The sequence below is a fragment of the Glycine max genome, chromosome 6 (genome assembly GCF_000004515.6).
Source record: "Glycine max cultivar Williams 82 chromosome 6, Glycine_max_v4.0, whole genome shotgun sequence".
Taxonomy (NCBI): domain Eukaryota; kingdom Viridiplantae; phylum Streptophyta; class Magnoliopsida; order Fabales; family Fabaceae; genus Glycine; species Glycine max.
The window spans coordinates 13,566,335-13,586,140 of NC_038242.2; the positions used below are offsets into that span (position 1 = coordinate 13,566,335).

At 33.8% G+C, this 19,806-nt stretch overlaps 2 protein-coding genes across 3 annotated transcripts; one reads left to right on the forward strand and one right to left on the reverse strand.

Moving 5' to 3' along the window:
• The first annotated feature begins 1,094 nt into the window (after positions 1 to 1,094).
• Positions 1,095 to 9,764, forward strand: LOC100802094 (probable alpha-mannosidase At5g13980). The gene is made up of 29 exons (XM_003526877.5): positions 1,095 to 1,462; positions 1,543 to 1,626; positions 1,823 to 1,911; positions 2,170 to 2,344; positions 2,514 to 2,633; positions 2,755 to 2,838; positions 2,921 to 2,992; positions 3,215 to 3,328; positions 3,562 to 3,662; positions 3,885 to 3,978; positions 4,173 to 4,340; positions 4,424 to 4,513; positions 5,388 to 5,453; positions 5,546 to 5,602; positions 5,914 to 6,133; positions 6,227 to 6,363; positions 6,501 to 6,572; positions 6,714 to 6,776; positions 6,864 to 6,935; positions 7,556 to 7,603; positions 7,702 to 7,821; positions 7,917 to 7,982; positions 8,086 to 8,198; positions 8,303 to 8,387; positions 8,498 to 8,605; positions 8,704 to 8,799; positions 9,026 to 9,073; positions 9,214 to 9,282; positions 9,392 to 9,764. The coding sequence occupies exons 1-29, from the start codon at positions 1,253 to 1,255 to the stop codon at positions 9,587 to 9,589; spliced, it is 3,039 nt and encodes a 1,012-aa protein (XP_003526925.1). The 5' UTR covers positions 1,095 to 1,252; the 3' UTR covers positions 9,590 to 9,764.
• Positions 9,765 to 11,903: 2,139 nt separating this feature from the next.
• On the reverse strand, positions 11,904 to 16,721 carry LOC547736 (cyclin-H1-1). Of its 2 annotated transcripts, none has more exons than XM_006581779.4 (13): positions 16,106 to 16,721; positions 15,860 to 15,910; positions 15,441 to 15,519; positions 15,153 to 15,271; positions 14,961 to 15,034; positions 14,617 to 14,737; positions 14,463 to 14,531; positions 14,255 to 14,320; positions 13,217 to 13,294; positions 12,767 to 12,825; positions 12,499 to 12,583; positions 12,273 to 12,361; positions 11,904 to 12,178 (listed from the first exon to the last, which is right to left on the reverse strand). In XM_006581779.4, exons 1-13 carry the CDS (start codon positions 16,163 to 16,165, stop codon positions 12,097 to 12,099), a joined length of 1,032 nt encoding a protein of 343 aa, XP_006581842.1. In that variant the 5' UTR covers positions 16,166 to 16,721; the 3' UTR covers positions 11,904 to 12,096. The 2 variants fall into 2 exon arrangements, with proteins under 2 accessions (XP_006581842.1, XP_003526926.1); XM_003526878.5 differs by having other exon boundaries at positions 14,279 to 14,320; positions 16,106 to 16,713.
• Between the last annotated feature and the right edge of the window lie 3,085 nt (positions 16,722 to 19,806).

The window sequence follows — 19,806 nt, forward strand, 5'->3', positions numbered from 1 at the left end:
TAATGTGTCACAATATAATTTGTTTAACCTATGTCCTAATCATTCTTAATATTTTAATAATCAACTTTCTTAGTTTGAGAGAAAGACAAAATTTATAAATTTTACAAAAATAGAAAACTAAGGGCTGATTTGTTTAAACTTATAAAAAAAACAATTTTAAAATAAATGTTTTTTTAATAAGCACATAGGATTTGTTTTTTAAAATCAATAGAAAATAACTTTTTTAAGTAGAAGCAATTTAGACAAATGCATTAAAAAAATAAAAAAATTATTATTTTATAAAAATAAGTATTTTCTTCAAGAAATAGGTTTAAACAAACACATCAGGTTTAAACAAACACATCAGGTCTCTATTTTAAAATAGAGAACTAAAATTACAAATTTAAAAACCAAAAAAATTAAATGTCTCTATTTTAAAATGAAAAATCAAAATGAAATTTAAAAAAAAAATAGAGAAACAAAAGTTACATTTAAACCTATATTTTAAAAAAAAATTATGAACATTAAATATATTTAATAAATGCAACATAGAAATATTTAATTCCATTATTTCTTTTGAATATATATATATATATATATATATATATATATATATATATATATATAATGAATATAATAGTATTTAATTTTTAGGGAATCAATTTTACCAATAATATTTATAGTATTCATTCAATATAATATACAACTAATTTAAGTGATATCATTAAATTTTATATTTATTAAATATAATATATGTTTGTTGAACAAATGATTTTTCATATATATATATATATATATATATATATATATATATATATATATATATATATACACACACGTGTGTATAATTAAAATACCTATATATATAATATTGGTCGAACATTTACCATCTTTATTAATTTTTAACAAATTAGCTTAAAAAAACATATTTTAAATAAGTAAACACAAATATAGTTTATCTATTTTTAATCACTCCTGACTCCATCGGTCCAACCTTATCATTACTGTTTTTTTTTTTTTGTTGGCTTTGTAATCTCATGGAAATCCTAAACTGATACTGACATCTTAATACTCTTTTTATAGGAATCAGCGAATCGCAACCACACCACAAGAAAAAACCGACAAAGATTGCGGAGTATCCTCCGCCAGCTAGTTCTTCCATATAATATAACCACTTTATTACAAATAAATAATAACATTAATTCTCTTTGGATTAGACTTAGATCAAATCAAAGTGTTCTTCTTGCTTGGTCACAGACTCATAGTCACTTCCATGGAGAACACTGGTTTGTGTGTACTATGCTTTATACTACTCCTGTTGGGGTGTGTCATTTCCTCAGAATGTAAGTATATAAGATACAACACAACATCAACCATTGTTCCTGGGAAACTCAACGTTCACTTGGTCCCTCACACTCACGATGATGTTGGATGGTTGAAGACCATTGACCAGTACTATGTTGGTTCCAACAACTCAATTCAGGTCACTCTCACACTCTCACTCAATTTAGTTACATTAAAAGGTTTTGAATTGTGAAGTTTTTCACTGTTGGGGTAGTGCAGGGGGCGTGCGTTCAAAACGTGCTCGATTCCCTGGTAACCGCATTGCTGGCAGATAAGAATCGCAAGTTCATATATGTTGAACAGGTAACTGTTCTTCACACCCTACATTGACTAATGATATGACCAAAACAGTGAATATAATAAGTGAGGGACTGTACAATACTCATCTAACAACTTAATTTTTGGGGTTGAGTTAGTGCCAAATTCTAAGAACTACTTCCTCACACATTAATTTTGGACAGTGAATTCATATATGTGATGTTCTTTGCTTGCGTTGCAGGCATTTTTCCAGCGATGGTGGAGGGAGCAAAGTGATGATATCCAGAATATAGTCAAGGAGCTGGTCAACTCTGGTCAATTGGAGTTCATGTATTCACCTATCTCATCTTCCTTCTGACTTAAGGGTGTGTTTGGTTGAGTTTTTGTAGAAAGTGGGATTTGAAAGTTTCATAACTAGTCTACTTTTCCAAATTCACACTTTCTACCTACCTACTCAACGAAGCACTTTTTCATTATTGGAAGTCATTGAAAATTGATTAATGATTATTGCTCGTCTGCTTGACTTTAAAGTATAATAGCATTCAGTATCAATGGCATTATGTTAAGTGCTAAGATTTTGGATTGCAGAAATGGTGGTTTTTGTATGCATGATGAGGCTGCTACTCATTACATTGACATGATTGATCAGACAACTCTTGGACATCAATTTATTAAAGAAGAATTTGGAGTGACTCCGAGAATAGGGTGGCAGATTGACCCATTTGGACATTCTGCAGTGCAGGCCTACTTGTTGGGGGCAGAGGTAACGTTTTGCTAAAGCATATGCAAACATCGATGAGGGAAAAAAATGACATGGAAGTTGATTAATGTCATCTAAGTTGATTTACCAACTGAATCTCTCTCTCTCTCTCTCTTTCTTTTCTGCCTAGCATTGCTAGTTGTTTCTTAAGCAAAACTCTTTGTTGGCATAGGTTGGATTTGACTCTCTATTCTTTGCACGGATTGATTACCAAGACAGAGCCAAGAGAAAAGATGAAAAAACTCTTGAAGTTGTGTGGCGGGGCTCCAAGAGCTTTGGTTCATCATCACAGGTGAGTAATCCATAGTGGTTTATGTTTATAACTTTATATTGATTCTGCATTCTGTTGGATTCACTTCATCCTCCCTAGTAAGCTTTTAGGTACAAATCCTTAAAATTGTTGATGGATACAGATATTTTCTGGTGCATTCCCTGAGAATTATGAACCTCCCAGTAGTTTCTACTATGAAGTAAATGATGATTCTCCCATTGTTCAGGTAAATTCTAAGTCAAATATTGATGTAGGGCCAATTACCTTTTCTTGTAAGTGTGCTAAGAAAACTTTTTCTCCCCTTGAAGGATGATGTCAGTTTATTTGATTACAATGTCCCTGAAAGAGTAAATGAGTTTGTGGCAGCAGCAATATCACAGGTATGAAATTTATCTTAAGAATGGATGGTTGGTTCTACATACTGCAATTTGCCTGGTTTAAAATGCACTTTTAAAATGTCTACTATATAGATATATAATTGATGTGTCTGAAATTCTGAGAAATCAATATAGAAATGCTCCAAATGAAAAATGATTTAAGGCTTGTCTGTTGCACTTAAAAACTGATTTGAGTGAACAACTCCACTGGCTTTCCTGTTTCAGGCCAATATTACGCGCACAAATCATATAATGTGGACAATGGGGACAGATTTCAAGTACCAATATGCACAAACTTGGTTCCGACAATTGGACAAGTTTATTCACTATGTTAATCAAGTTACTTATCTTCAACTCCCTGCTCAATTGACAATTTTTTTCTTCTTTTTACTTAAATGTTGCATTTTAGCCATCTAACATTCTTCTCCTTGACCTGCTAAGTTTGACATTTTATATGTTTCTTTAGGCTGCCTAATTTTCCATAATCTATCTTATGAATTTAAATCGAACTTGACTTATTTTGTTTTAGTGGTTTGGCATACTAATGGGACATCTGACTAATGCTTATTTAGGATGGTCGTGTTCATGCCTTATACTCAACTCCATCAATATATACTGATGCAAAACATGCTGCCAAGGAGGCCTGGCCAATCAAGACTGATGACTTCTTTCCGTGAGTTCCAAATACAAGACATAAAGTATATGAGCTACCAGCTCAAAATCATGTTCATGAAGAAGCAGCAAGTAGTGGTTTATGTCTACTACATGATTTTGAAAATAACATTTGGGTGGCTGCACTGCCTGCACTGACAATCACTTCATATTTAGCTTCATGTTAACATTCTTTTTCGTTCTTCTAACTTGTTATTTCATATTTGGACCATGTAATTATTAGGTATGCAGATCGTGTAAATGCCTATTGGACCGGGTATTTTACAAGCAGGCCAGCAATCAAAGGTTATGTCAGATTCATGAGTGGCTACTACTTGGTACACCTTCTAACTGTTAATTGAAGTAATTAAGTAATTGATTATATTTGAAATGCTCTAAGAGGCTTAAGGGGTATTCTGTGCTGCTCATTTTGGTTTCTGAAAGTTGTGATTGAGAGCATTTTACTTGAATATTTTGGAATGTTACCAAAATTCTACAAGTGGCCTCTTATTGCTCTTTAATCTTGAAACAGGCAGCAAGGCAGTTGGAATATTTTAAAGGGAAGAGTCCCTTATGTCCCAAAACTGACTCTTTGGCTGAAGCCTTGGCTATTGCTCAACATCATGACGCGGTATCTGGTACAGAAAAGCAGCATGTTGCTAATGATTATGCTAAACGACTTTCAATAGGTTACACAGAGGTAATAATAATTGTCTATATCTGTTCTTTGAACATTATTACTTATAATCTCAAAAAATGTTTTTTTTTCAATGTCTTGTTCAGGCTGAGAAAGTTGTTGCATTATCACTTGCTTGTTTGACAGAGGGAGCAACCAAAACAGGTTGTAAGAACCCACAGACTAAATTTCAACAGGCAAGTAGTGATGTTCTTAGTTCAACAACTGTGAGCTGTTGATTACTAGTATTCAAATAGCATCTTAAGGCATATGGCTAATCTTTTTGTGATGACTGCAACTTACCACAGAATTCAGTTTTGTAGGATAAACACCATTCAAGACAAATGACTTAGGAACTCTAAACTCATACCATTTTCCTTTCCTTTTTTACCTTTTGTATGACAAATAAATTCATGAACTTATGCATGTTTATGCACTGATAATATTTCTTTTGATAGAGATAATCCAAAAATTTAATGAGAGTAAGTCCTGTGCCTCTTTTCTAACACTTAATTGCATATATTTCAATATTTCATGAATTAGGCTACCAATTTTCCTTTTGAACTTCTTTTATGAAATCAACGAAGTTGTTATCAAAGAAAATAGAATGTGTACAGCTTCTGAGAAAGAGAGAGTAGAATGATATAGAGGTCTTTCATGCATGCTTCACTGGAGCAGATGCATATAATAGACTAAAGCAGTAGTTGTTATGCACTTACATCCACGGAAATGAAATTATGTCAGAACTTTGAGGAGGTTTCATTTTCTTTTTTTGAATTTTCCTTCTTGATATTAATTCTTTGTGCACAACGAGAAATCGTTAAGGCAGTAAAACTAAATCAGGAATTTACAATTCATAACCATCACAAAGCTTACTATGCAACTTCTTCAAGATCAAAGCAGTAGGTGAAGTGAAAGTTGCATAACTTTTGAAACAATACTGACATATTTTAAGAAGCAAAATTATGAAGACTTGATGCGGAGGTTGAGTATTGGTTTGGTTGTGTTTTGTTCTGTTCATTGATTTTTATTTTTACTTTTTTTTTTATTTCTTCTATCTTGTCATTGCAGTGTCCACTTCTGAACATAAGTTACTGTCCTGCATCAGAAGTTGATTTCTCAAATGGGAAAAACTTGGTGAGGATCTATGACATCTACTCATCTAATCTATTGCTTATTGAGACGCAAGAATTTTAACTAAGATTTTCCTGATATATTGCTTCCTGTAGGTAGTTGTTGTTTACAATGCTCTAGGATGGAAAAGAGAGGATATCATAAGGATTCCTGTGAGTTTCTTCCTTCAACTTCAATCACCTACATTGCCTCCTTTCTTTTTCTTCTTAAATTACGAACAATCTACGAGCCATACAAATATTATCTGCTACATGCACAAGCCCTTCGATACTTAGCTTTTATGTGCCAATTGATGCCTTCTAGTTGAAGCATTGTGATGCATTTTTTCTTGTTCTGTGGAATTATTTAACTTGTGTATCAACTTGAATGAAGAATGTTTTGAACTTAATATGGAAAAATCATTTTGCAAGGACAAAACACGGCTATCCTCAAACACTGTTTTTGTTTATCAAATCTGTCATAGGTTGTCAATGAAAATGTTGTTGTTCGGGATTCCAGTGGAAAAAACATCCAATCCCAGCTGGTGCCAATACTTGACGATTTTCGTGGTTTAAGAAACTACCACACTGTCGCATACTTGGGAGTGTCTCCAACTGCAAAACCCAAATACTGGCTTGCTTTTGCAGCAACAGTTCCCCCCATTGGTTTTAGCACTTACTATGTATCCTATGCCAAAAAAGAAGGTTAGTCTTGATTAGTTATTCCCTTCCTGAAAATTGTGCTATCATCAAATGCAAATACAAGACAGAACTATAAAATTTGCAATTGCATTGCAGCTACTATTTCAGATAGAGATACAGCTTACCAACCAGGGAATAAGAGTGATACAATTACAGTGGGCCTAAAAAACTTGAACCTAGTTTATTCTGTGAAGGAAGGGAAACTTATTCAATATATCAACAGCAGAAGCAAGGTTTGTGATTTGGATGGCACATTACTATTTATCCCAATGTATTGCCAAAATCTATACCATTATAAGTTAGTGCTTCTAAGGATGTATTCTATAAGTTTTACATGATATACATTCTAAATTTCTGTTCACAATGAAAGGTCAATGAATCTCTAGAGCAGGCATATAAATTTTACGCTGGGTATGGAAATGATGGAACAGAAACTGCTCAGGTAATAACATGTTTCTTATATCCGGAGAATTTGAATTGATTATTCTTTCCATAAGATAATTCTTTTTATCAGAATAATAGATGGTTTAATTATTATTCTTTATGCCAACCTATTGATTTAAATGTTCTGAATTGTTAAAAGGCTTCTGGAGCATATATTTTCCGCCCTGATGGTTCACCCTCTCCCATCAAATCCAACGGGAAGGTGAAGTTGTCTATCTAAACATTTATGTTCAATTACCAATATTTAGTGGTAACAAGAAATTCACGAGTTTTTATTTCAAAACTTTAGTCTCCTCTCACAGTTTTTCGGGGACCAATTGTGCATGAAGTGCATCAGAAGATCAGTCCATGGATATACCAGGTAGTATGAAACAAATTATTTTTGGCAAGATCATTTTGTTTTAATGTGATCTCTCTATTAAACAAGTTTTCAAATCTGTCTTCAGAATCTGTTACTGTTATAACAAAGTATGATGTCGTAGGATCAATTAAAATGCGTGCAAGTTATGAAGACAAAAAATATGTTATTTATGGATAATATTTTTTAATTTTTAATTTGGTTCCCACACTTTGCAGTAATTCCATTTCCATGTCAATTTTACAATATCACTGAATTTTACTCTTTAAAAATGAAATGTGTAAAGTGAGAAAAGGAAGAATAAAAAAAGACATAAAAAGAAAAAAAAGACACATGTAATAAGTGAGCCACACTTATCTCATGTATCCTTAGCCAATTGAAGAGGAACCAGGAGACATCACAAAAAAAATGATGCTTTCTTTCTTTCTTTTTGAAGAAAATGTTTAGACTATACAACTTTCTTGATTGTTTCAAACATCAATGGTTCTAATATACTTGCACAAGTATAAATAACATGAATTATTGTTTGGAAACGAATAAAACTTCTCGAATTTGTTAGTGGTTAGCATCCCTCATTGAAAGCTTCCTACAGTTCAATATTTGACCATGGCTTAATTGAACAGACTACTAGACTGTACAAGGGGAAAGAACATGCTGAAGTTGAGTTCATTGTAAGTCATTTTTTTCTCCCAATTTTTTTTTTCTGATTTCGGTACATAGAATTTTATTCTCTGAGAGCCAATAATCATGATGAAGCTCTTGACATCAGGTTGGACCTATACCCATTGATGATCGAGTTGGCAAAGAAATTGCAACTGAGATCAAAACAAATCTAGCAAGCAACAAAACCTTCTATACTGATTCCAATGGACGTGATTTCATTGAACGTGTAAGTCATACATGTTGAACATTTGCATTCTAGTAATGGTTTTCCATATGAAGGCCTAACCTAATGAGTTTTTATAATTATGCATACCTTTACAGGTTCGAGACTATAGAGAAGACTGGCACTTGGAAGTAAATCAACCTGTTGCTGGAAATTACTACCCTGTATGTTTTGTTTAACCATGTGTGTTACAAGATGCTACATTAATACCCACAAAGACACGGTCCTTGAAGTTGTTGACTAATGGAATCTAGTTTCATGTTTCAGATCAACCTTGGAATTTACCTGAAAGATAAAAGCAAAGAGTTCTCTATATTGGTAGATAGAGCCGTGGGGGGCTCCAGCATCATAGATGGACAATTGGAGCTAATGGTTCATAGGTTTGTTATGCTGTTCAAGCTCAACTGCTTATGCTCATTGTGTATCATTCAATATTCTACCAATCAAACTCCACTGTCTCCATTTCCCCGCCTATTTTATATAGGAGGTTACTTGAGGATGATTCCAGAGGTGTTGCAGAGGCACTGAATGAAACAGTTTGCATTCATGATAACTGCACTGGGTTAACTGTAAGTAAATCTAAGTAGCATGTGAGTTTTGGGTTGACAAGGATCATAGGCTTTTTCTTATCTGGCTCCTTCATCAATGATCATATACAAATATACAATAAATTTTGCAGGTGCTAGGGAAGTACTATTTCAGAATTGATCCTGTAGGAGAGGGTGCCAGATGGCGCCGATCATTCGCTCAGGAGATATACTCACCCTTGCTTTTAGCCTTCACAGAGGTGGTTAAAGAATGGTTGTTAGAAGTGTTTGAAAATTGCAGTAAGCTGAACTTGTGACTTACCACTAATGAATGTTTTCATTTTCACATATTTTCTAGGGTGAAGGTCACTGGGGAGATTCTCATGTCACAACCTTCTCAGCAATAGATTCCTCATACAACTTACCAGATAATGTTGCCATAATAACCCTCCAGGTGCATGTCTTTCATTTCACCAAACATTTGTCCAAAATATATTTATTCAATGCTTCTTAGTACTCACTACTCCCTCACCCTCCATTGGAAAGTGTAACCAATAAACAAAGATCTTTTGACATTTGTTGAAATTCCTAATTCAGCTGAGCTTCTTAATGGACACTGTTGAAGATTTACATATCTTTTGTTCACTGCTAATGTTATGCCATCTTCTGGAACTCTGCAGGATCTAGGTGATGGAAGAGTTCTCCTACGGTTGGCACACTTATACGAGGTATATTCTCTTTAGCTTCTATCTATGGTTATAATGTTACACTCTTAAATGATTTTACCCTTCTTATATTCCCTTGTTTCAATTGTTTTTGAGCCTTTTTTTCTCGACACACTGAATTCTTATTCTTTGCCAAATGCAAGATTGATGAGGACAAGTATCTTTCAGTGAAGGCAACTGTAGAACTTAAAAAGGTGTTTCCCAACAAGCAGGTAGAAAAACATCACAACTAATAATCCTTTATTAATTGCAAGTTGTTTCAGATTTAGCATGTCATTGTCTAAGGTGTTTCATATTAAATTCCTTTTGTGTTCACTTCAGATAAACAAAATAACTGAAGTGAGCTTATCAGCAAACCAAGAAAGAGCAGAAATGGAGAGGAAGAGATTGGTTTGGCAAGTTAAAGGGTCACCTCCAGAACCCAAGGTGTGGAGGGGAGGACCAGTAGATCCAGAAAATCTAATTGTAGAACTTGCTCCAATGGAAATAAGGACTTTTATCATCAGTTTTAGGCATTAAAAGTCCACTAGGAGCACTACTGAAAAATAACTAAAATAAGAAATTGCATCAGATTAGATATTTCCAACATCATGTAAGCCAGCAACAAGAAATATGTTCAGAGTTCGTTTGGCTAAAGGTGTATGGACTCAATCAAGTTCATTGCCAATAAAAGTGCATTGCTTCTCCCCTTTTCTATTGACATCTAACCAAAATTTATGACTACTTTTTTTTTCTTGACTTAATTGCAATTTTAGTAACGGTACTTGAGAGTTTACGTATGAGTTTACAACTTTGCAATTTGCAATGCCAGCATCTATATCCATACTCCAAAGACCATAGTAATTAACAAAAATATGAAATAGAATGATAACAATGAACTGGCTATAATAAATAGAACCATCCTAAACAAAACCATAATCCAAATAAGTTTGGTAAAAATGAATATGAAAGACAAGCCTGCAAGAAGAGACAATCATATTATATATCGAACTATGCAGTACAAACTAATGATATTGGATGGTGGTGACCGAGATGGCTTCATTAAGATGGATTGCACCAAAATGGGCAAGCAAGAGCATTGCGCCAGTTCAATCGGTTTAATTCTTTGCATGGAGAAATAAGACAAATCTGATGAATGATGATGCTCTTATTCAATGTGGCTTGGATTTGTATCATCATATGACTCAGTTACGAGTTAGTGTGTGGTGAATGTTTTTCTCCCAAAAGCCAAGTGATTGCTACTTTTAAACACTGACCTCGATTTTAGTTGAGTTCAAAGGGACAAACATCTCCCACATTCAAATGATTATCTAATGCAAAGTTTTAAAGACGTCATGGTGGATTAATTCGATTGATTCAAGTTGACTCACCATGAGTAGTTGTTCAAAAAATGAGTCAATCCAACCTATGTCATTTTTAGTAAGCCTAAAACTAGTCAATCTAACTCGCCTACTACATGTTACTAAGTAAACAAGGTTGACTCTTCTAAACATAAAAAATAAATGGATAAATTAAATATTATTTTAATTTATAATTTGAGTGTTGTGTATACTTACTCCCCTGTAATTGAGAGTCACAAATTCGAATGAAAAAAAAACCCGATTATATATGATATGAATGTCAAGAGACTATATAACACAAGTTTAAAAAAAGGCAATCAAAAGTTATTGACATATATAGTTCGATTTTAGGTTTCTTAACTATGATCTAAAATTTAATCTTCGGCTTGAACATGAAGTGATCGGAGGTTAGGATTATGGACAAGGAAAGACCATTTGGGTCATTGTTTTGGGAAAGACCATTTGGACCATTGCCTTAGGCCTGGTATGTATTCATTTGTTATAATCATATGTCATTGATAGAAGTATAAAAAATATCTACCGTTTGAAATTTAAATTTATTGTTTATTGATAGAGAAAATCATTGTTAATATCACATGAGAATTGTATTAATGTGCTTAAACTATGTGAATAGTTGTTACAAGTAAAACTTAGGGGGAAAAAAGTAAATATTTTTAATGATCATTTTATACTTTATATGTTTATGATTTAAGACATTGAAAAATAATCATGAAAAAAATTAGGTATTTAATGATAGAAAATGAAATGATTAGATATAACAATTTATAATATTCAAAAGTTAGAAAATTAATATGTAAATTGATAATTTTATATTACACAAATGCAAATTAGTGCTCTAAGGGTAATGGTTAGGTAAGTAAAAGATGAATTTTTTTTTATTGAGATGAAAAAAATGTATTCTCCCATGATTTTCAAGATGTGTTCTAATGTGAGTTCCACTAAAATTGTCTCTTAATTTATTAACAGTGGACACTAATTAACAAAAAGTCTTTATATAACAAATTTCTTAAAGAAAATTTGTCTTTTAAGAACTTTTGCACTTATGCAACGCTTTTCACAAGGTAGAGAAAAAGATGAACCTTGCAAATGTCAATCATTTTCTGTTGTCATCGTCGACAACAGCATTTGATAGATGGAGATACTATGCCTCCATTCAAAACAGAGAGAAAGAACAAAAAGAAAAAAAAAATACTTGATTTTTTTATATTTAATCTGGTGTAAGATGCCCACCGTAGTTTTCACTTATTTTAACCATTAATTTTATCTAAAGCACAATATTACTCCATTTTTTCTTCCTACCGTGGGAAAGGAGTTTACCATTCCCACCCTAGTCTTAGCCTCAACAAATAAAAATAGTGTTGCAGATGCGAAACTATGGGGGGGAAATGATTTGTAGTTTAAACAGAAATATTTGTAGAAGTGAAATGTGGCAAGGGCAAAATAAGCAAAATAAAAACACCACGAGCATGGAATTTTTAATCGAAGCATTTTCAGGCAATAAGTTCATTTGGGAACAAAGAAGACATAAGTGAAGCAACAAAATCAGACTCACTAGTAAGCCAGCGGAAGGAGTTTTCAAAAGATTCCTTTTCCTTTGGCCACTGACCGAGTCATTTTTTGTATCCAAATAGAAACAAAAAAAAATTGCCATCCATATGAAATGAGCTAGGCAATAGATGGCATATTTTGAGCTTCATTTGAGCTCTTTTTGGACTTGTGCTTTGATTTCTTCTCCCGCTTCTTGCCCCTGTAAAACAAGCCAAAGTTATTATATAACACAATTTTCTCGATAAAAAATCTTTTTTTGGGTGTGTGGATCTATTTAAGGGTAGAGAAAATACTCGTCATGAGAGTGATGACCCCAACAAGACTTCAGTTTTCGGTTGATATGCTTCAATTCCTTCTCAGAAGGACTTTTGTATTTTCTAACCTGCATACAAAATCAAGGCCACACAGTGGTCCATGTAAAACAGAAGTAACCCACGGTTCCCAGCCAATACAAAATGTTGATTTGGAATTACACATTTGTTCGGTTAAAGGACAAACATTAGAATGAGAAACAATTACCCAAGAATCAATTGCATCCAGTGATTCAGAAAGCTCGGACATTGTATGCATGGAATTCTCACGGGAAAAAATACCCCTAAGATAACTGCAATTAAGTGCGAGTGTAAAGAGTATGCTACAATTTGGGTCAAAGAATATGCTACAATATCACACCCAAGGCAGGCCATTTTGTTACATGACTTTGTAACAAATAATAACAAAAGGGAAAAGAACAGGGGGAATGGTTAGAATAAATTATCGCAAAGAAACATGTGAAGCAATAAAGTACCTATCAAAGTCAATGACTCTGTGGAATGCATTTGAGTTGCGTAAAGCAGCCAAGGCCAACTGCATCCAAAGTCACAAACAGGTAGTTAGATTTTCGAGTAAAATGTTTAAAAGAAGAAAACTGAACTAGAATATTGAAATCTAGATTGATTAGAAAATGTTAAGTTGCAAATCAGTAATTGTGAAGTTTTCTGTTCTAGGAAACCCTAGCAAGTATATTTTCAATTTTGAAACAATCAACTGAAGTTTAAAAAAGAATAATGGTTAATCAATTTGCATAGAAGTAATGGTTGACCACTCTTTCTGACATGGATTACTTGTTTTCCGCTGAATAAATTTATTTTAAATCCTTGGTAAAGGCAATGCAGAACAAGAATTTTTTTGGCTGCTGTTTGTAACAAAACCACTGCTACAAGGAAATTTCAATATTTACAGATTATTTTAAGAATACCTGCCCAGGAGGAAATAAAAGTGGTGCATCTGTAAGCATCATTTTATCAACTTCAAATCTTGCTGTCTCTTGCAAAGTCTATATGCATCAGGAGAAAGTTTAACATAAGACAAGGAAGTTATTTGAACACCAATAAGTCAATGAACATGTCCAGGTAAAGAGGACGTATATAGTTTAATATACCTACAGAAGAACAATGGTTAAACGGATAAAAATTAGTTTTCCATGAGAGAAGGGAATAAAGGAAACAATAACTAAACACATTGGAAGTGCATTGGGAAAGTGTCAGATGTGAGAATAGCAAATGTTGATCATCGATATAAGATTAAATGATCAAGATTAACTCTGCACAGCCTTAAGACCCTTTATTTTTATAAGGGCAGTCTTTTAGTAATTAATGCTCAATATTTGGCCAAATGCCAAGTATTCCATTTAATTGAAATATAAAAAATAAAAAATCAATATATTTCAAGTGGGAAAATGGATAAATGAATCGACATCATCTGCAGTCTAGAAAAAAAACTGCAAGCTGTGAAGTTCCCAATGTAATGATTTAAATATATTATTCTAAAATAAATTTTAGCTATAGAATACGAATAATGGGTACATTTGTTAATAATTTTAGAAAGAGATTATAATGTAAAATAATATAATGTAGTGATTATATTTTAGAGATTTAAAAAAATAAACTAATTTATGATTGTTTACAATCATAAAATCACTTTTAAAAGAGTTGGTTTTTATTAGAAGCTATTTCAAAATAGCTTCTGATTTTAATCAGATTTTAGATTTTTTTCAGCTTATGATTATTTTGAAAAGCTCACACAAATGCATGAAAACCTTCTAAAAGTGATTATTAAAAACAAAAAGGAGACTTTTTATGAAAAATAAAAACTGTAACAAACAGGCCCAATAACCACTAATTGTCACAAGAGAGGGAGGGGGGGGGTACCAGATGCACATCCTACATATAAAATAAAAAGCCAAAGGAATTTCATCTGCTCACAGTCACAACAATGTGCTCGGCCAGACAATTACATTGAACAATAGGATTACTAGTACCTTGAGCATTTCAAGCTGGTTATCACCAGCATTAAAGAATTCCTGTCAATGCCAATAGTCACAATTTTTAGAATAAAATAAAATCATTGAAAAATAAGATTTATTCTGACTATTTGAGATGCAGAAATAATTTTTAAAAATGCATCATTTTAAAAAGTTCCACTCATGGGCCAACCAGACAAACCTCCATATCATTTATAAAACCTTCAACTGAGCGATATGGTGCATACACAATAAGATCAAATTCCAAACTCTGCAAAACAAGGGTTTCTTGTCATAGATGAACAAAAACAAAAAATAAGAAAGAGACCATTTTGTTATTTGAGGCCTATCCATGCCTGATAAACTATCATCTCATTATTGAGAATCATTTGATGATCCTGTGATATCCCCTTACCAAGCTCCTCAGCTGACACATGATTTTCTTCTATTTTACAGGCAGCATATATGCAGGTCAACCTGTGAAAAAGTTTGATCTGACATACTGAGAAGCTAACAAGTAAATAAAAACTTGAAAACTGATGACTAACCAGGTACAATCATCCTAACCAATTTCAACATATTAAAATAAATTTAAGTAATGAATTCACTATTATGATCAATTAGTTTCAGTTCCAACTTAATATTGCCAAAAAAAACAGGTGTGATACATAGGTCCTCATAAGACTGAGGCAAATCTTACATAATGTGTTTTGGTTGATGTTCCATCACTGACCATTGCAGATAGAATCTTTTAAAATAGATAAGGGCTGTTGCCTGTATATCATAAACTATTTCAAAATATTGAAAAAAGAAAACAGTATTGCCCTAACAGCTCATTAGCACAGACTGGTTCACAGTTACATTTAAAATATCAGGAGGAAAGCTTGCATACCTGGATCTTATGAGGGAAGCGGAAATTGTTACATACTTCTTGTAGCTTGTTTTCATAAAATACCTTTATACATTGTTCTTCTTCAATAGTAAGAGGTTTTGTTCGAGAATGCTTTTCAGCTGACATAAAATACTACACTTGTGAACAGTAGAAAATAGAAATTTACACAGACAATCAAGGGGAACAAAACCAAATGAAATGCTTTGAAAACAAATAAAGATTAAAAGACATAATGCTATCTACATATTGAGGGAAAAAAATGAGTGAAATTTACACTAATAACATTACCACTATCCTTTGCAGTCATTTGGGGTTCAGGATATGACAACGATCCATCAACATCTACTTCCATTAGTGTTGCTCCACACTTTAAAAAAAAAAATAGTCATCAGCAGCCAGATAATAAAGCTTAACAGGATACCATGAAATATTATGGAGGCATTTGGAAGAGCTTCTGAGGAGCTTATTTCAGCTTATGAAAATAGCTTATGACTCCCATAGGCTCATTTTACTTTATTTCAACAAATTTATCGGCGTACGTTATCAAAATAAATTCGTTTTAATTTGAACTTATTGGAATAAGCTCTCATGTGACAAGAGCTTATTGAATAAGTGTTTAACTAAGTTGTTTACCCAAATGCACTTGCAGGTTAAAACTCTCATTAGTGTACAAAGAAATTTATAAGGCTAGGGGAAAGTCTGCATACCTTCTCTAGAATTTGTTTGGCTCTCTGATTGGCAGCTCTATATTTCTCAACCTAAAACATAAATAGATATAAGAAAAAAAAAAAAGAGTAGATTGCACACATAATATAACAGAGAATATCAGAATATTCTATATTCCTTGAAGCCCCTCTGGTGCAGAAAAATTAGATCAGCCTCTGTTGGGGGAACAAATGTGACTATGAATATTAATTTAAAATGAATAGAAAAGACAGAAACAAAACAAGTACCAGCTGTTGAGGAGAGAAAATCCACTTGGCTCTGTGGGTAGAGGTCTGAAAATCAGCCATGACCGATCAGGAATTCTAACCGAGGAGCCTTGTTATTTGATCCACAAATTAAAATGGTTCAGACCACGGTAGTTAGTATCGTACGATTCACGATACGTATCGCACGATTCGATACGATACCAGCTTCTACCGATACGTATCGCACGATTCGATACGATGCCAGCTTCTACCAATACGAATCGAAGGTTGTCTCGTTTTTGTTCCTGAATCGTGGTTGAATCTATGTATCGGGGGTGAATCGTGCTTGAATCGCGATTTCCAGACGAATCGCGCGATTCTTCACCGGCGGCTGGCCTCGCAATTCTTCACCCTGCGGAGACTCGTCGGAGAGAGGAATCGCAGGACACGCCGCGCTGGATCGCAGGGTCGTGAAGACGAGCGTGTTTCCGCGTCGCTATTTTCTCAGCCGTGGCAGAGCGGAGTCAAGGTAAGTTTCAGATCTAGGGTTCCTGTGAAGGAGATGACTGATGTTTGGGCTTGCGGGTCTTGGACAAATTGGACTCACGTGATTTTTAGACTAAGTAACACTCCTCACGTGCCTTTCTAAAACATAATAAGGATTTAGATTCTTTTTGTCTACTACATGTACCGGAAGTTGTTAGGTGCATCCAGCATTATCATCATCCAGCATTATTTGACCATAGTGAGCAAGTATTTTTAAATTTCTCAAGACACTCTTCAAACTTTTGTTTAAAAGGACAATCCACCAAACTCCTCACTTTCATTATATAATCTCATGCATTCTTTTCATAAGTGTAACCCCAACCCCAACCACCCTAGCTGGGTCCTCAGTCACTTTACAAATTTTTTCTCATTCCAAACATCGTGCAACACATATGAGCGAAAACTTGAATTGATTTTGAAGTTGCTCCATCGAAAACATACTTCAGCCACAACACTTCAATCTCGAAATCTAGGATTATGTCTTTGACGTTGGAGACTAGCGGCTTCATTTGTCTCAGCCATTCACTGAATGCATTGCTCTGCCACATCTTTTGCTCAGCGCCTACCAGAAAAGCTCTGATAAGTGCCATAGCCTTTTCCATCCTTTGTAGATCGTGGTACTCACTACTCACCAAGCGTGTGAGAAGCTTTTTCAATAGTACGAGCTTCCCTATCCAACAAAAGAAGTAACAGAGAGAGAAAGGAGCAGAGGACCAGAAGTGGTTTAAACTTGACCCTTTTCTTTTATTCACCTTTTGCTTCAAATTTTATGGTTTTTAAAAGAAACAAGGAATGAGACGTTTATATATGGATGATCACAGAGACATCTTCATTTCTCTTTAAGAACAAGGAATGTAAAAAAGGTATGGACTGACACTGTAGCACTAAAAAAAATGAAGGGATGAAATAAGAGGGTTATGTGGTGATGGAGCCTATCTCTTGTGAGTTGGAGAAAGTTGAGAGAAGATGAATTGAGAAGGGTTGAGTGTTGTGTATACTTATAGAGAACATATGGTAGATTGAGGACCATAATGATTAATGACATGTAGCAGCATTATGCATTTATAATAGTAGCACTTTTCTTCGTTAGTCAGGGGTCTCAAGACTTTAAATCGTTTGTTTCTTTTCAGCTACGGGCAAGTTGAATTAAACATCCATGCAGCTTACATGTGTTGTCCCGTGACATGCATATATCATCCACCTTGCTTTACAGTTCAATTCATCACCTTCTTCTCTCTCTTTGCATATTTAGTCTTCTGTATTTGTTCATTGATATTGTTGCTGTGCCACTTTGTTGCACTGCTTTCCCATTTTCTCGTTAGTTAATTCTAGCAAGCAAATACATGGGCAAGTCAAATTGGTGAAAGTGAAAATATAAACATCATCATGTATGTATTTTTTATTATGCACATCTTGTACGTGTGAAACTTTGCTTTCTGTCTTTTCTAATATATAATTTTTTTCTTCTCTGCCTTTGTATATGTTGTCTCAAAAGTAAATCCTTCCCTTCTTGGTTTTATTGATTCTTATGTTATGAAAATATTTGTTTTATTTATTATTATTCTAAAAAAATATTTTTGTATGCATATGAAAGAAATTCACATAAATTGAATTGAATGTAATACACTGCTTTCTCTTGAAACTAAAACTAATTTCACCAAACTCCGCTTCATGTCATTGCATCATCTTACAAAGTACCATGGAAATTTTTGGTATATAAAGATTGGAACTATTTTCTTTCCCCGTTTGTTTACTTTTTCATATCTATTACTATTAATATATAGTCTTGTAAACTATAGATCGATTGAATTGATGCGGGATTAGGAAGATTAATTTTCTTACGGCATATTTGCAATGATACATTGAATTTACACAAAACAGTGATAATACTGACACAAACCATTATACATTAAAAATCAACAACTAAATTTGATCTTGTCCTGTATGCCCGATCATGTTCAATTCAACAGTTGCTACAAAAACAAAAACTAAACTTCTTGGTCTGGCCAATTTCGTTTCAGCAACCTACATTAGTTTCTCAAATCCAGCAATCAGCAGAGCCAATTTTAGATAAAAACACATAACTTGTCTAGAGCATTAATGCTAGGTTAGCATGTCTATTGGTAACTTTTCCTATGTGTATATTCATCTTGGAAATTTCTGCAGTAATTCTAATTTCATATTTTTTAAAATTATGAAAAATTTAGGTGAGTTGGATCCAAGAGTTCACCAGAACAGACTTCAAGGTTCAAAGAGCACTTACAGAAGTACGTGTAGATTATCCACTAACAAGATCCTCACATCAGTAGGGGAATCAAATCCATATCTTTGTGGGATCTCTTGTTTAATATATTTACATTCCTTTCTATCTAAATCCTAATCAAGACATCATAATTTGTTTCTATAACAGTATATCTTAGAGACAACATTTAAGATACTTGGAAGCTCACCTGGTGCTCAATAAAACGGAGCATTGAACCATTATTGGTTGAGCTTAGGAATTGGTATAGCATTGGGTTCAAGATGCCAGCTATCCTCAGGTATGCCATACTTTTCAATTCCCGGCACTCTATAAGCTACAACTTGATGAGAAAAACTTGGCAATTCTGTTTCACAAATTGAACGAGATAGATCAACTCCCTCGTACCTTTGCCTGCGGAAAAATGTTAACCAATTATGCACCTCTTCAAGCTTAGCCACTTCAATCCCATTTTCTCCAGAGAAATTTGAAACAATTTCTACAATCCAATATTGACAATTTTCATAATCAGTGTGCTCCCATTTTCTACTCCAATTCTTGTACATTGCCCAAACCTCTCCTTCCTGGGGATAAATCATATAATGTGGCCTAGTTGTACCTTGCTCATACTTGAGCAAATGAGAGAATTGTGACATATCAAGCACAACATTACCATTGCCAGGTTTAAATGTTCCACAAGCAACAGGTAGATCTTCTCTCCATTTGTTCTTATCTTCACCAACTAGTTGTTCATGTTCTAAAATTGTTACCCAAACTTGCCTATCAGAAACCACACTATTTACTAGAGCATATTGACGAGGCATGGTATCCTCCCCACAATAAATTGCCCAGACTTGACCAGTGGCAAAATCATCCGCTGATAAGAACTTTCCACCACGCAAAATATTCTGACTAATATCATCTCCTTCAATGGATTCTTCCAAAATTCTATCTTCAA